The sequence below is a fragment of the Macrobrachium nipponense genome, chromosome 27 (assembly GCF_015104395.2).
Source record: "Macrobrachium nipponense isolate FS-2020 chromosome 27, ASM1510439v2, whole genome shotgun sequence".
NCBI lineage: Eukaryota > Metazoa > Arthropoda > Malacostraca > Decapoda > Palaemonidae > Macrobrachium > Macrobrachium nipponense.
The window spans coordinates 33,216,527-33,234,764 of NC_087216.1; the positions used below are offsets into that span (position 1 = coordinate 33,216,527).

Here is an 18,238-nt window from a genome sequence, read left to right on the forward strand (position 1 = left end):
GAATAGAAATATATGATGATTATATTGTCCACTAGTTACAGTGGTTGCTTGGCAAGCTTTCGGTAGTTATAACAAAACGATTGTAAACAAAGAAGGTCGGAAGTTGTTTTCCTTTTGTTTATTATAGTTGATTTTAATTATTTGAAATGAGTACTCTAGTAGACTGATTTTTTTTATACATTTTATAGGCTTATTCTAATCTTTTAGCTTCTTAGTTTGACTCAGTTTATAGATGTCAGAATCTTAAACTAGGCTACCGAGTAACTGCTGACATAGCCTAGGCAACCATCATGTTGTAATTCCAAATATATTGAAACTAACTTATCTTAGGCTTATTGCCAGAATCAAAACTCAAACATTACATATGGTATGTATATGCTAAAATCCTAATATATGCAGTAAAAGATGGGGTCGAACATTACCGGAGTCGAATATTATACAATTATATACAGTAGTTTTCTGATAACACCTTCAGAATGTTTGTCAAAATGTAAAATGCTAGCTGTTAATTTATAAACTGTAGTACAATTAGAAATCTGTTGTTTTGTTATAATGATCTTCTTTTTCTTTAGACTCCTTCAGGTCACCTGGTATTGGTTCTAGTGAATGCCACACAAGCCGGGATGTTAGCAACTTATCAACTTTACCTAATGAGGTGAGAATATTAAGGAAGCCTTCTGTACTCTTCAACTCTTAAAGTTTAGTCTTTAGTTTAATTTAAATTGGCTTTAGCCTTTATATACCAAAAATATTGGTTTGTAACAGTCATTTTTTACAAATCAAAATATATCTTCATTTTCATAGTTTGTAGTATTTTATATCTGTAGATGTAATAAATTAATAAAGTGCTAACTTTCTTGTTTCTCAGTGTTGTATATTTAGAATTTCATAGAATATGGGCAGAAACATGATTATGCGGATATTTATTGTTAATTACAGTGGTACCTCGAGATACAAAATTAATCCGTTCCGAGGCGGCTTTTGTATCATGAGGTTTTCGTATCTTGAACCACATTTTACATATAAAATGGCTAATCCGTAACAAGCCCTACAAAAAGACCCCAGTAAATTTAAATAAATAAAGCTAAATTGACCAATAAAACAAAAATGAAATAAATCAACAATTTAGGTACCATTCAATACCTAACTTAATATGTACTAGTACTAATATGTACGTACCTGTAAATAAAGTGTATTAGTGTACATGGTATACAAGAAATACTGTACGTACATACGTACGCATGTAGTAAAATGTGGAATCTTACCTTTTGAGTGAGGCTATCTCCGAAAGTGGCGATAGAGGAGGAGGACAAACGGCAGAAAACTTCTTATAGTACATACACTTAACCTTACGAAACACATTAACCCTCTTACGCCGAAGCCCTAAAAATCAAAACCTCTCCTGTATGCCTGCGCCGGTTTGGATTGAGCGCGGAAGCGAAAAAAATAATTTTTTCAAAAAATCACAGCGCGCTTAGTTTTGAAGATTAAGAGTTCATTTTTGGCTCATTTTTTTTTGTTTTTTTTTCATTGCCTGAAGTTTAGTATGCAATCATCAGAAATGAAAAATAATATCATTATCATATGTAAATAATGCGATATATGGTAGCGAAAAAAAAAAAATTCATAGATAATTGTATTCAAATCACGCTGTGTAAAAAACGGTCAAAGCTAACGAGTTAATTTTTTTTCGTTGTATTTTACACTAAATTGCAATCCTTTTGATATATAATACATAGTAAAACAATAAAAACAACACCGGAAAAATATTATCACAAAATGATGTACGAATTCGTAACGCGCGGACGTAAAAAAATGTTATTTTCAAAAATTCACCGTAATTCTAAATATTGTTCTAGAGACTTCCAATTTGTTTCAAAATTAAGACAAATGATTGAATATTACGATACTGTAAGATTTTTAGATTAGAATTGCAGATTTCGACCATTTCGGACGAGTTAAATTTGACCGAATGTCGAAATTTTTATATATATTTTTTTATATGCACATATTTTGGAGATGGAAAAATCTACAACCTTCAATTATTTTTTATTGTATTCTTCATGAATTTGCGCACATTTTGATATATGAAACTCTATAAAAATGGCTAATATGAAAAGGAGCAAATATTAGGATAATGCGATGTAGTATTTCGGAGACTTGCGGCGCGAATCGTGCGACGGAGTGAAGGTAAATATATTTTTCAAAAATTCACCATAAATCACAATATTGTTTTAGAGACTTCAAATTTGTTTCAAAATGAAGAAAAATGACGGAACATTACTAGGCCGTAAGAGTTTTAGCTTACAATTGCGTTTTTCAACTATTTCGGTAGAGTCAAATTTGACCAAACGTTGTTTTTTTTCTATTTATCGTGATTTATATGCAAATATTTCGAAAAAAGAGAAAAGCTACAACCTTCAATCATTTTTAGTTGTATTCTACATGAAATTGCGCACATTTTCATATATAAAACTTTATGTAACAGCTAATTTTAAATGGTGCAAACATTTCGACAATCGCACAAAAAAATTCTGATTTTTTCGGAAGAGTTACCGCATGAACGTAAGGAAATTTTTTTTTTTTTTTTCATAAATTCACCATAAATCGAAATATTGTGCTAGAGACTTCCAAGTTGTTGCAAAATGAAGGTAAATGATTGAATATTACTAGATATAGAGTTTTAGCTTACAATTGCGTTTTTCGACCAATTTCTGTAGAGTCAAAGTTGACCGAAAGTTGAAATTTTTGCAATTAAACGTTATTTATATGAAAAATATTTCAAAACTGATAAAAAGCTACAACCATGGGTTGTTTTTTGTTGTATTTTGCATGAAATTGCGCACATTTCCATATATAAAACTTTATGTAACGGCAAATTTAAAAGGGTGCAAACATTAGGACAATCGCACGAAAAAATTTATCGGAAGAGTTATCACACGAACGTGAGGAAAGTTTTTTCATAAATTAACCATAAATCGAAATATTGTGCTAGAGACGTCCAATTTGTTGCAAAATGAAGGCAAATGATTGAATATTATTATAATATAAGAATTTTAGCTTACAATTGCGTTTCTCGACCATTTCTGTAGAGTCAAAGTTGACCAAAGGTTGAAATTTTTGCACTTATCGTTATATATGAAAACCTATTTCAAACTGATAAAAGCTACAATCATGAGTATTTTTTTTGTTGTATTTTACATGAAAATTGCACACAATTTTCATATATAATACTTCATGTAAAGGATAATTTAAAATGGTGCAAAAATTATGTCAAAGTGACGAAATAATTTCCGAGATGTGTCACTGATACTTTTTAGTGCGATAAGAAAGAAATTCGCGCTTGCGCGCCTGCGTAGTGATTGTAAACAAAACAACGCCTTGATCCGTTGAACTCCCAGCATCCCCAAGGCACGTGATACAAAAGTTTTCAGCTGGTAGCCTATAAGTATTTTTCCGCGAATTTTTAAAAAAACTTTTTTGAGCCGACGTATGATACGTCCAATCGGCATACGGGAGACATTTTGACACGACGTTTAATACGTCCAATCGGCGTAAGAGGGTTAAAAAATGTCAGGAAACATAAACTAAACTTTACGAAACACATTAACAAAACTAACACTTAACTTTACAAAAAACTTAAAATTAATTTTTTTTTCTCTTTTTGATTTTTAAATTTTATTTTACTTTTATATATATATATATATTTTTTTTTTTTTTTTTTACCGAATTTCAATTTCCTTCACCACTTTCAACTTTGTTTTGTCGTAGTATCAATTGGATCTTCCTTTTTGCTTACTCCTGCTAGTACTAAAGGCCTCTTTAAAAAATAACTATCCAAGGAAGATTGCTTCTGCCTGCTTTTCAAAATGCTCCTGAAACGACTCAGGCAAACGTCATTGAACTGCGCAAGGATACTACCTCTGTAAGCCTTTTCGGGGTGTCTCTTTTCTACAAATGATTGCACCCTATGAAAAGCAGCTAGAGCATCCTTAATTTCCTCCTCCTCGCCGCTGCTAGAAAACTCTTCTTGAACGACGTTATGTTGTATGGCCTCCAACTCCTTCAGGTCATCCGTCGTAAGCTCCTCTTGGTGCTCCTGGAGAAGGTCATTGATGTCGTCCTCGTCGACGACCAGCCACATGGACTTGCCGAGTGCAACGATCTGTCAAGATCTGGTTGCGAAACAGTTTCAGGATCGTCAACTGTTCCTGAATCTGCAGCAACAGCTTCGCCCACGTCGAATCCCTGAAGTCTCGGGCGATACGGCATCAGGCCAGAGTTTCCTCCCAGAAGAATCAAGGTTTGCCTCGAAACTTCCTGCCAAGATTGATCGATGAGTCGGATGCATATGACAACATCGAAATGCTTCCTTCCAAAATTCATTGCAAGGTGATGGTTTGTGGTATCGGTGATGTCGAAACATCTCTTGAAAAAGATGTTTCAGATACAGCTTCTTGAAGTTCGATGTCACTTGTCGGTCCATGGGCTGGAGGAGAAGGGTGGTGTTAGGCGGAAGATAAAGAACCTTGATGAAAGAATACTTCGCTAGGATATCTTCCTCGAGGCCAGGAGGGTGAGCAGGGGCATTGTCCAGCAACAGCAGACATTTCAGAGGGAGGTGCTTCTCTTCCAAGAATTTCTTCACTGTCGGGCCGAACACAGATTTTACCCACTCCGTGAACAAAAGTCTCATTACCCAGGCTTTTGCATTAGCCCTCCACATCACCTGAAGCTTCTCCTTTAGCACTTTTTGGGTGGGGCCATTGAAGGACTTGAGGCGTCTCCAGAATGATAGACAAGTAAGGGCTTCACCTTGCAACATCCCCTCCCACTGGTCGTTGGAACAAAGTTTGCGAGGTGGAAGCCATGTCTTTCATAGGCGTTATGCCCGGGTAGCTTCTTCTCTTCCTGCGTGATGTACGTTCCGACGAGGCATTTTTTTCCCAAAAAAAGGGGCCAGTCAATCATCACAGTTGAAGACTTGCTGAGAACTGTAACCTTCCTTGATTGTCATCTCGTCGAACGTCTTAATAAAGGCTTTGGCCGCTTTCGTGTCCGAGCTGGCTGCCTCCCCATGCCGCACCACCGAATGGATGCCAGTCCGTTTACGGAATTTTTCGAACCACCCATGAGAAGCCTTGAACTCTGGGGAGGCGTCAATGTCCCTTCTCCTCCATCGTCTTCGGCCTGGGCAATCAAATCGCTGAAAATAGCGCTGGCCTTCTGGCAGATTGCCGTCTCAGTTATCGTATCGCCAGCGATTTCTTTGTCTTTTATCCAGACAAGAAGCAGCTGTTCCATCTCGTCATGCACGTGGCTCCTCTTGCTAGACAAAATAGTCACGCCCTTGGAAGGTGTAGCTGCTTTGATGGCATCCTTCTGCTTAAGGATGGTGCATATTGTTGACGGATTTCGGCCATATTCCTTGGCGATCACACTCGATCGCATGCCAGCTTCATACTTTTTTATTATCTCCATTTTTGTCTCCAAAGAAAGCTTCCTCTTCTTTCCTACTTCAACTTTCTTGGGACCCATGACTACGTATATACTGTACAGTCGGCCACATATATTAGTAAACACATTTTAGCCACAAGGGCTGGATGTGATCTGGTAACACTGGAACTGTGCCTCCAGACGTACGATGAAACCCGCCCCTCCACCGTGGCCACCGCCCTCCACACGTCTTCCCCCAACATTTTTCCCTCCACCCTTCACACCCACCCTTTCAAGCACACGTTTATATCTTCTGCTCCCTCCCTCTAATTTCTCCTTTAAGGAAAATAATATAGCCGAATGTATTCTGTAGGTTTATTTTCTGATCATGGAGGCGAGAAAACCCGTCTGTTTCAACGTTGCTGTTTACCTGACAAAAGAATCAACTCGGTTTCGTGGCGCTCTCTTGTAATAATGGGATTTAGCTATCTACCAGTAAAAGCCTTGTCTATCAAATAACAGCATACCTACTACTCTTTAATTGTAATATCAACAGCCGCATTCCAAATTCTTATTATTACAAAGACAACTAGCTTCAGATCGTGTAGGACCTTACGTAACTCAAATTAAGCATGAAGAAATAAAGAAAGCATAAGTTGAGGAGAGAAAGACCTTCATAGGCCTAGCCCTTTCATGTCCAACTGACGTAATAGTACGTAAAAATACTCTTATCCCCACCCCTATCTATCCAACTGACGTAGCGGTACGTAAAATTTACCGAAATTTTTCGTACGTGTGGTAGGGGCATTTTTTTTTTTTTTTCGGACAAGTAGCGATTTCCATAGGCTAGATCATACTTTGGACCGTGTAGGAGGAAGAAATTCGCCTGTTATGTATAGCTTTTGAGCTACGAACGATAATGTTTTCAACGGTAAAATTTTTTTTCGTTTCGATCAAATTATAATGTCAAAATTAAACTGTTGCTGTTACCAAAGACATTTTTCTTAACTCTCCCTTTATTCTACAACGTTTCCTCTACATATTCGTATATTTACAAAGTAATTTCTATGAAAAATAACCGAGATAGGGCTCTTCAAAAAACTGTTATTTTAGCGATAAATGTTGACAGCGGTAACATTTTTTTTCGTTTCGATCAACTTATAACGTCAAAATGAAACAGTTACCTTATCCAAGGCAATTTTTTTTACCTTCCCTTTATTCTTCAACGTTTCCTCTACATTTTCGTATGTTTACAAAGGAATTTCAATGAAAAATAACCGAGATAGGGCTCTTCAAAAAAGTGTTTTTCTAGCGATAATTTCTCACTAAGCGCCGGCAGAGCGCTCTGTTTCTTACCCTCTTTTCTATCGATTTTTTCACCGGCTGGACTTATTCGTTTTCCATTGATTTATATGCCGATATTTAGAGAAATTTATTGGCTTTCTCATAAAAAATAATTCATTCCCCTGACTTTCATAATTTTTGGGTTACGAACGGAAATATAAAAAAAAGTAAAGATTTTTTTGTTGTTTTGTTAAATAACTCACATTTTTGCGTATTTAGAGGGCTGGGACTCTTATTCTGACTATTCCACCATAAAATACTAACATTTAGAAAAAAAGGACAGCAAAATGAACGTTGCTGGCATAATATTTATATTTTTGCTGAATTTTCGAAATAATTATTTTTTCGCACTGTCGAGCGCTCCCAGACACCTCGGATATCTGGGGACAGTGCTCAAAATTAAGCGGATATGACTAGAAGACACTGAAGGAGGAGAAACAAAGAGACAGTTATAAGAGAGAGGACAACAGCAAGGAGGAGGCAGACGGAAAGGAGACAGTGTAATAGGGGTTATTATGGGAGTCGATTCTTCCTTATGGTTGGAAGTTTGTTTGGTCACAACCGAAATTCATTGGATCAAATAATCGTATTTTTGTGCATGATTTTAACTGCTCGGCATACGTCTACAGTTATCGATGGCAAGCTAGTGCGTTTTTGTTTGTTTGTGTTCGTTCTGCAGGTGTGAATGCCAACGTTAAGAATGTATCAAGTAATAATGAGATCATATCCTTATATAATTTAATATATATATATATATATATATATATATATATATATATATATATATATATATATATATATATATATATATATATATATATATATATATATATATATATCATTTTACATCTAAACCCGATATTAGTAACATTTTAACGTATACGTAATTAAGGGACAAATATTACAGCACCATGTTATTAAGGATACACAATAGATTGAAAAATAACCGTTTATTATAAAATATGTTATCAGTATTTAGTCCATCCACCATTGTTGGCAATGAAATCTTGTAGTCTACTGGGACGGGAGGCTACATGATTGTAGATGATTTGCTGATGTTTCCTGAAGATCTCCCATTCGACATGGTGTGCTGGAGGAGCTGCCTTGATGATCGTTCTTGGCCTGGGATCCAAAAGATTGACGATGGTCCCCCAGCATTTCCAAGGGATTCATATCACACCCCTTACTTGGCCAGTCCAGCAGGTCAATGTCTCGTTGCTCCTCAAACCATCGCCTAACTATCCTGGCTGTGTGAATGGGACAGTTGTCCTGCAAAACAAACGTCACATATATAGTATATATTAATTATTTTTTTACAAGAGGCGTCAAATTGCGAAGGGTGAGCTGGATATAATCTTTAATTAGAAGGTTCTGCCTGTTTCTCCCTGTTTAGATCTCTCCTTTCTCCTGGTTTGAAAAGCGGAGAGAGAGATTCTCACCTTTCGACCCTCCCAAAGAGCTCGAAGCCATAAGCCACGTGAAGTTGATGTCTATCGTGGAGAGGAAGAAGGTGGAATTTCGCTTAGCTTTACAAACCAGGAAGAAGGAGAGATTTGAACTGGGGAGACGGAACCTTACGTTAAAGATTATGGCCACCTCACCTTTCCGACAAATGACCTCATATGATACTTGCATATATATATATATATATATATATATATATAATATATATATATCATATATATATATATATATATATATATATATCACCATAACGTGACTGGAATATCTTGAAGTAATAAAAGTCCACACTTATGTAAAATGTATATTAAAAAAATACATGAAAGACGGGAGCTTTCGTCTACTTGATCAGTAGACCTCATCAGCTGTACTGATTTTCCTTTTCAAAAAAATATACAAAGTAGTTACGAAGACAGGCAGGACTCTGGAACAGTCTCCAGAAGAGGTAATTCAAACACGACGATCGGCTAGTCTTTTGGCCAGACATTTGAACGAGGGAATAACATGATTGAGATAGTTTGTTTGGTTGTTATCTCCCTTGGAGACGGTTCCAGGAGTCCTGCCTGTCCTTCGTAACTTTTTTGTATATTTTTTGAAAAGGAAAAATCAGTACGGCTGATGAGATCTACTGATCAAGTAGACGAAAGCTCCCGTCTTTTATGTATTGTTAATACACATTTTACATAAGTGTGGACTTGTTACTTTATATAATAATAATAAAATAATAATAAAATAATAAAATAATAAAATAAAATAATAAAATAATAATAAAATAATAATAATAATAATAATAATAAATAATAATAAAATAATAATAAATAATAATAAAATAATAATAATAATAATAATAATAAAATAATCAATAATAATAATAATAATAATAATAATAATAAATAATAATAATAATAATATAATAATAAAATAATAATAATAATAATATAATATAATAATAATAATAATAATATAATAATAATAATAATAATAATAATAATAATAATAATAATAATAATAATAACAATAATAATAACAATAACAATAACAATAACAATAACAATAACAATAACAATAACAATAATAATAATAATAATAATAATAATAATAATAATAATAATAATAATAGCAGCAGCAGCATTACCATTGCCTACTAAATAAATACCAAATGAATATCAGATATTCTGTAGTTACAACACTCAGTGCTGAGTTGTTGCGAGTCAAAAGGAAACAACAAACGTTGTGAGTAGTTTCTTAAAACAAGAAAAAAATCACCCTTGAAGTTTGAGGCTAGAAGATGGCGAATACCTCAAGAACCAACAACCATACAACTGATTCGTTCTCACGGAGCTCAAATGTTCTCTTCTGACTCGCAACAACTCATATATTTTTACATTTTGTAACAAGTTCTGTTTAAATAGAACAAGTTAATAATACAAGTTAATGAAACCAGCACTACATCAGAGTTTTCCCTATTACTGCAATTTGCGAGATGAAACTACATACTTGCATGAACAGAATGCGCTCTGGGTAGGGAAATGCCATGGCTCGAACAGTTGGGACCATCACTCTTCTTACGTATTTCAAGGTATTGGTCGGCGTTGAATCCCTGTGATTTCTGCCAACTCACCCAGGGTGTATAAGTTAACCCATCCCACACGTTACGGTAACGTGGCCGCTTCTGGCTTGTTCGTAGATGTGCTCGCTTGAGTATCTCGTATTATTGCGTCGCCAAACAGTGCAACTGTCCGTGCGAGGTCGACGCAAACGTTTTTCTCATCAGAAAAAACAACTCTTGCCAGAAACCCAAGTCTTCGTTGACGTACTGCCGGGCAAAATGGAGGCGGTTTATCCGATGTCTCTCTGTAATTTCTCTTTAACGCAGGAACTCTGTGGTGCACTCCAGCACTGTGGAGACGACGTCGTACCGTTTCACTGGAAACTTGCAGTTCAAGATTGTCTCGTATTTCACATGCATTTTGTGAAGGGATTTGCCGTTACTTCGTTCAGAATTCTCCTGTCATCTCCGGGAGTAGTTTTTCTTGGAGCCCCAGGTCTTGGCCTGTCGCGAAGATCACCTTCCTCTTCCCATCTTCTGCACCACTTATATATGGTTTTTCTTGTTAATCCAGTTTCTCGTGCTATATCAGACACTGATATCCAGTCTCTCTCATTCCAATAATTCTCCCTCTTAGTACGATTTTCTCTTGCGCAGGTTTCCATTTCAGACGAGAGGTGTTTTTTCTTCCGTGAGTTAGTTCCTTTATGGTCTTTGGTTGTGATGGTAACTCGCTTGTCGACTCGGTTAGAGAATTCGAAGCATTTAATTGAGCTATTGGAGGAGATGATGAAGTGGTGGAGGGCAGGAAGAGAGAATATTGGCCCTCGCTTGGCAGGTCCTATGTTATATGGTAACACGGATACAGAATATTCATGGTTTCCCAGAAGCCTAAAGCCCTTCACGGTAACTCTTCAATATCTTTGCACAACGCAAACAACCCACATATTGTCTCAAGGTTGTTGTAAGCTCACTTTGTTAGATAGCGTCTTTTATCGGTAGATAGCCAAATCCCATGATTACAAGAGAGCTCCGCAAAAACCTTTATTTCTTCTGTCGGTAAGGGCAAGTAATAATATTATACGACAGAAGTTGAACAGACGGGTTTTCTCGCCTCCATGATGAGAAATAAACCTGCAGAATGGATCGAGTTATATTATTTCCTTAACTCTTGGATCCCAGGCCAAGAGCGATCATCAAGGCGGCTCCTTCAGCACACCATGTCCGAATGGGAGATATTCAGAAAAATTCAACATCGTCTACAATCATGTAGCCTCCGTCCCAGTAGACGACAAGATGTCATCGCCAACGATGGTGATGGACTAAATACTGATACTGTAACAGAAGGGAGGAAACATTTTTGGTAGCGAGATGAATTTGTTCAGAAAATCTTAATAAAACTAAGATATTGTTGTTGGTTGAAGTGTAATGTGCTTTCATTGAGACTCAGCAATAGTTTGTTTTTGGTCATATCTTATTATATCACATTTTATAATAAATGGTTATTTTTCAATCAATTGTGTATCCTTAATTATAGGGTGCTGTAATATTTGTCCCTTAATTACGTAAACGTTAAAATTTTACTAATATCAGGTTTGGACATCAAAATAATATATATATATATATATTATATATATATATATATATATATATATATATATATATATATATATATATTATATATATTATAATATATATATATATATATATATATATATACATATATATATATATATATATATATATAGATATATATATATATATATATATATATATATATATATATATATATATATATATATATATATATATATATTATATATATATAGAGAGAGAGAGAGAGAGAGAGAGAGAGAGAGAGAGAGAGAGAGAGACGAGAGAGAGAGAGAGAGATCTATATATATATATATATATATATATATATATATATATATATATATATATATATATATATATATATATAAATATATATATATATATATATATATATATATATATATATATATATATATATATATATATATATATATAAGGATATAATCTCATTATTACCTGATACATTCTTAACGTTGGAATTCACACCTGCAGAACAAACGCAAACAAACAAAAACGCACATGCTTGCCATCGATAACTGTAGACGTATGCCGAGCAGTTAAATCATGCACAAAAGTACGATTATTAATCCAATGAATTTCGGTTGTTACCAAACAAACGTCCAATCATAAGGAAGAATCGACTCCATAATAACCCCTATGACAAGTCAAGACCTTATACCCCATTATACTACTTAAGAGGGTAATGGCGCCCCTTCTGACACCAGCCACACTCTCAGCTCTATTACACTGTGTCTCCTTTCCTTCTGCCTCCTTCTTGCTGTTGTCCTCTCTCTTATAACTGTCTCTTTGTTTCTCCTCCTCAGTGTCTTCTAGACCTATGGAGGTCTTTCTCTCCTCAACTTATGCTTTCTTTATTTCTTCATGCTTAATTTGAGTTACGTAACGTCATACACGATCTGAAGCTAGTGTCTTTGTAATAATAAGAATGGGGAATGCGGCTATTGATATTATAATTAAAGAGTAGTAGGTATGCTGTTATTTGATAGACAAGGCTTTTACTGGTAGATAGCTAAATCCCATTATTACAAGAGAGCGTCTTGAAAACCGAGTTAATTCTTCTGTCGGTAACAGCAAGTGATGATATTATTACAACTAAAGTTGAACAGACGGGTTTTCTCGCCTCCATGATGAGAAAATAAACTTACAAAATAGATTCAGCTGTATTATTTTCCTTAAAGGAGAAATTAGAGGGAGGGAGCAGAAGATATAAACGTGTGCTTGAAAGGGTGGGTGTGAAGGGTGGAGGGAAAAATGTTGGGGGAAGACGTGTGGAGGGCGGTGGCCACGGTGGAGGGGCGGGTTTCATCGTACGTCTGGAGGCACAGTTCCAGTGTTACCAGATCACATCCAGCCCTTGTGGCTAAAATGTGTTTACTAATATATGTGGCCGACTGTACATAATTAAGTTATGTAGTACGTATACGTATGTAGTAAAGTTCTCACATAACACGATAAAGTAGTACTACAATGAAATCACTAACGAATTTACGTTAATAAACGAAATCGTATAGAACGAACGAATTCCGCGTGCTTACGATACCGATGATGCTGCCGAGTGGCCGAAAAAGCACGCCGCTACGTAGATGCTGACCAATAGGAGAGCAGGATCTTATGGCGGTGACTAGGATCAGGAACCAATGGGAGAGCGGGAGGATGGTGGCGAGTCTACTAAGTTGGCGGCGCACGAGTTTAAAATTGTTATTGGGTGGTCGTGTGAATCTTGGGACTTTACAGCAACAACCTTTCGTATGTAGAGCAAAAAAAATCTTTGTACTTGCTTTCGTATCTAGTTTTTTGTAAGTTGAGCCTTTCGTATGTCGAGGTATCACTGTATAAACTTATTAGCCTGCTTTAATACAGTAGCCTGGTGCTGCAGTGTGCATGAATGGATTTTTTTTTATTAAAGATTGTAATGGGTTCATATTGAAAAATTTAATATTTAGAAGAATACTCTTAAGAGTTTTCTGTTGAAAAACAGCTACATTAGAAAAAGAAGAGTTATAATATGAGGTAACAAGAAGTAAGCCTTGGTTATTGGATGAGATGTGGGATATAATAATGAAATATGCAAAAGCAAGAGATAAAACTGCAGGAATATTTTGTGGAGGGTATGAAGAATGCTAATTAGGATGTGCTAAGTACAGCTGTGCTCCTTTCATTCTGAAAAAGTGGACATTGTCCAAAATGGATGTTGAGGCAAAACATTACAAGAGGCACTTGAGTGTAGGCAAGATAGCCACCTTCTTTCGAAATTCTAGACCAGTTAACAGCGCCCTAGACCAGTCAAACGGCGCCTTAGTCCCGCGATGGTGCAATAAGTAAAATTATATTTATGCAGTATTGATCTGTAGAATTTACTGTACAGTTCATTATAGTAGTTATAAATACTGTAAAGTGAAAAAAGCCTAGCTTTAATCCTTTGGGTGTCTAGAGTATGTAAAGATTATAATAAGGTGTTATACAGTGTACAGGTAGCTGTAGTGTTCAAGTTACGATATTTCGTCTTACGATAATCTGATTTTATGAGACCAAATTACAATAGCCTAACTTTATCCCATCTTCTAGTTACATAAGTTCAAAAACAGCAAAAGAGAATGATGAAAGTATGGTTTTAACGTTATACTCGTTGCATAAACGTTTACAGCCATGAACAACTGAATGTCAAATGACTCATTTTTTTTTTTAAGTACATCCGAATTCGATAACCGTTTGGCTTGTATTTCAATCATCGTACTATAGTACACTATTACCGTAGTTGTTATAAATGACGTTATGTAGAATAGAACTGAGGTATCTTAATGTGATAACTTTATTCGCTATAGATCAAAGATCAATATAGTAGATCAAAGATCAATCGTGAAATATACTGTTAAATTTAAACCTAGTTATAACTGAAGCTGAGAAAACTGTTCAAGCTGCTAATGACTATTATCCTGCATTGGCAACAAGGATAAAACTCCAGTAAATGTATGCCATCAAACACAACCGTAGATAGAATTGCGATAAAATAGTTTTAATCAAAACTACTGGGCTTGAAAGAACATATTTTACTGTTGGTTTCACACCGATATAAGATAAATAACATAAAGTTCGTATCATGATGATATAAAGGAAAATTGCGAACGGAATCACATAATTTTTTTTTTACGCAATAAACATGCGCCAAAGTAATCCGTTAACGAAAAAAGTTCACAATCACAACGAGACATTCAATTCATATTTCCACCTAAAAACACGTCGTATAAGGAAAAATAACATTGTCTTATATAAGTCAAGTATCTAGATACTCGTTTATGCCAACTAGAATCAAGATAATTCGCTCAGAATTGCATTAAATATGGCGAAACAAACTCGTGTTTGCCATCAGCTGATTTGAAACCAAAACATTGGCCGCTCTGCAGAATACTAGCTTAGATTTAGCGTAGTATTTTATAATACAATAATATGAGAATACATACAATATTATTGGATACAGTGAAGTAATGTATAACTTTTTAAAGGATTTATGGAAATGATGCATAATTAATAAAATAACACCATGCATTTTTCGGAACAGTGGCGGACAAGAACAAACATGAAAAAACATCCTCTGACAATGTGGAGGGTAGTTACAGAAGTTGCCTTAATTTGTATCATATTTATGTACAAAAATAAAAATACCCTATACGTAATATATTTTCTTACACATTTTAAACATAAGAGCATGAACATTTATAAAATCAACACATCGATCGCTATATTTACTCTCTTTTTAAATCTATATTTTTGGAAGAGCGGCAGGCAGCTGCTTACAAGAATGAACATGAAAAAACATCGTATTTGATAACATGAAGGGCAGTTTCAAAAGCTGCCTTAGTATCATATTTCTGCGCAGAATTAAAAATATACTATACATAATACATTTGCATATACATTTTAAACATTAAAGCATGAACTTTGTCATGAAACTTACCTGTCAGATATATATAGCTGTATTCTCCGACGTCCGACAGAATTTCAAAACTCCCGGCCACACGCAGTGTCGGCCAGGTGTTAGTACCCATTCCCGCCGCTGGGAGGCGGATATCAGGAATCATTCCCATTTTCTATTCAGATTTTTCTCTGTCGCGGTTGGTAAACAACTATTTACAGACCTCCGCCTAGGATTTTGAAACTTCTTGTGCTAACTTGAGTATTCTGATTGACTTTTGGTTTTGATTTGGCTTGTTGGCTTGGCATACGTGATAGTGGATTTGATTTGGATTTGGCTTTGACTTTTCTTTGATTACGATGTCTGGATCTAGCTCTGCTAGCTTCAGGGTGTGTAAGGTACAGGAATGTAAGGTGAGGTTGCCGAAAGCTTCGGTAGACCCTCATTCAGTGTGCTCGAAATGTCGTAGTCATGTATGTATGTTGAATGATAGATGCATCGAGTGTGAGCAATTGACTGAAATTGAATGGAAGGCATATGATTCTTACGTGAGAAAAAGCTTGAGCGTGATAGAATCAGGAAGTCTTCCTCTAGGAGTGCTTCTTGCTGAATAGAAGTCATGGTAGATTGTATCTCCATTAAATCCTACTGTAGAGTAATTCAACCTAAGTCCTGTTGGTATTGCCTCTGAACAATCAGGAAGTGTCTGCAGAAGGAAGCGTATTATTTACGATCATGGAGTCGATTTGCGCCTTGGAATCTAAAGTGATTGCTCTACAATCAAATGTGAATTGCAATAAAAGTGTTAGTGCATCTAGTGTTGTGGAGGGGGGGTCAGATCGGTCCCATAATGCCTCTAGGCCTAGGCCCCTGCCGGACTCCCAGGCCTTAGGGAGAGGGCAAGCCGAAAGCCGAAGGAGGGTTACGGGATCTAATGATCGGTCTGACGTCCCTTCGGCAGAAACTGAGGACGAATCTCAGGCTGCCGGTGTTCGTGCATGGGCACGGATACTTAAAGAGTGCTTCTCTTCTTCCGAGACTTCCTCTCCTCGCCGAGGTTGGGACGCTCGGAAGACCTCTCAGGGGGAGAGCGGCAGGGGCGCAAGGTGTCGCACAGGCGGCCGTCGCCCTTGTCGCCCTCTTAAGAGAGGTTTCAGAGAAGAGGACGCTTCACGTCCTTCTGATCATTACGTAGATTCATCACCTGAAGATTTTGAAGCTTTTCCGCCACAGAAAAGGAACAAGACTTCATCAGGGGAGGACTCTTTCGAGCGTCCAAGTCGCTCTAAGCATGTTCCTGAGTTGAAGGAAAGGGCATCCCCTCGCCCATCTTCCTCGCACAGGATGAATCCTTCTCCTGATCAAGTGTAATACTATAAATCAGAACAAGATGGCAGTAAGTTCCAACTGCGGGAAGAGGTGGTGTAATTTGGCGTGTTTAGCAGATTCGCAATACGATGAGGTAGCAGGAAGGGAACTGGCATTTCTCATCTATGAAATCAGCAACAGTCCTAACCAAAAAGATACAAAAGCATTCATAGATATATTAGAAGGATATAATCCTTCAAACTGGAACAAATCTAATGAAAACATCTTGAAAATAATTGAAGAAGTTCCAAATAAAATCCAAGTGGTCAAGAGACTCATAAAGAAAATATACATAAACCAACATATTCCGACAAAGAAAATGAATAAGGTGAATCTTGTGAATATCCTAATTGATGCATTAGGAAAAAGAATGCCAAAAGCATGCAAACTGTGTAAGGTTTGGTATAGCATAGTCAATCCACAAAACCTAATCAGAAAATGTGCTGCATGCAACATTCCGACCCATCCACAGTGTGCTGAGGTAATACAAGATTTGAGAAAAGATACAAGAATTTTTGTTCAACATGTCTATCATGGATAGACAATGTTATTAAATCAAGATTGAATGTACAAATAGTTGAGGATGAAGAAGAAGAGGAAGAGGAAGAAGAAGAAGAAAAAGAAGAAGAGGAAAACGGAAGAGAAGTAAACAAAAATGAAATGACAGAAAAAAATAAGGAAAACAAAGAACAAGATAAAAGTATGGATGCAGAGATACTCATTGATACTACATATGAGGCAATAAAGCAGCATACCTACGAAGAAATAAATTACGATATGACAACAGAAAAGCAATCCCACAAAGAGGCTCTACCCAGATCTATACAATGACGGGAAAGAGAGGAAAAAAATAGACAAGAAAGACAAAATCTGCAACCTTTTGAAAAGAGGAATTGCAGATTTGGAGAAAGATGTTACTACAAACATCCTAAGATATGTCAAACTATGAAATATATGGTAAATGTGCATACTTAGATGGATATGGGGATGATTGCAGAGATCTGCATCCAAAAATATGTAAAAACCTAAAAGAAGGAAAAGGATGTAAGTTCGACAAAAAATGCAAATATATGCACCCTGTAGCCATGAATCATAATCAAATAAATAACCAACCAAGTAATAAAATCCAAAATAAGAAAGAAACAAATAAAGAGAGAAATCAACGAATATCAGGTAAAAGAGAAAAGCAAACCACCAATGAGATATGCAGAGGTGTCAGCAAAAAATTTCAAAGCATCAGCTCCGAAATTCTACTCAAGAGATAATAACTGTATTTATTATGCAAGAGGATATTGCAGAACGGAGAAAATTGCAGATTCAGACACGAAATTAATAATTATGATGAAGGAAGATCAAATATTATGGAAAAGTTGGATTTTTTAATGTCAGAATTTCTGGAAATGAAAAAAAGAACAACATACCAGAACAGGAAAGAGACATGGAAAATCCTTATTACTACCAGTATTAAATGAAGGAGAAAACACGCAAACATCATCGATAGTGATGAATGCGCAGGGTTTAGTTACGAGTAACTCAAAAAGAAAAATAGAGTA

At 35.9% G+C, this 18,238-nt stretch overlaps 1 protein-coding gene across 1 annotated transcript in view; it reads left to right on the forward strand.

Annotated features, from left to right (window-relative positions):
* Positions 1–18,238, forward strand: part of LOC135200667 (uncharacterized) — a 199,829-nt gene that overhangs the window by 8,867 nt on the left and 172,724 nt on the right. Inside the window, exon 3 of the mRNA XM_064229275.1 lies at positions 573–655. Coding sequence (XP_064085345.1) covers positions 573–655 — 83 coding nt within the window. The remainder of the gene's footprint in view (positions 1–572; positions 656–18,238) is intronic.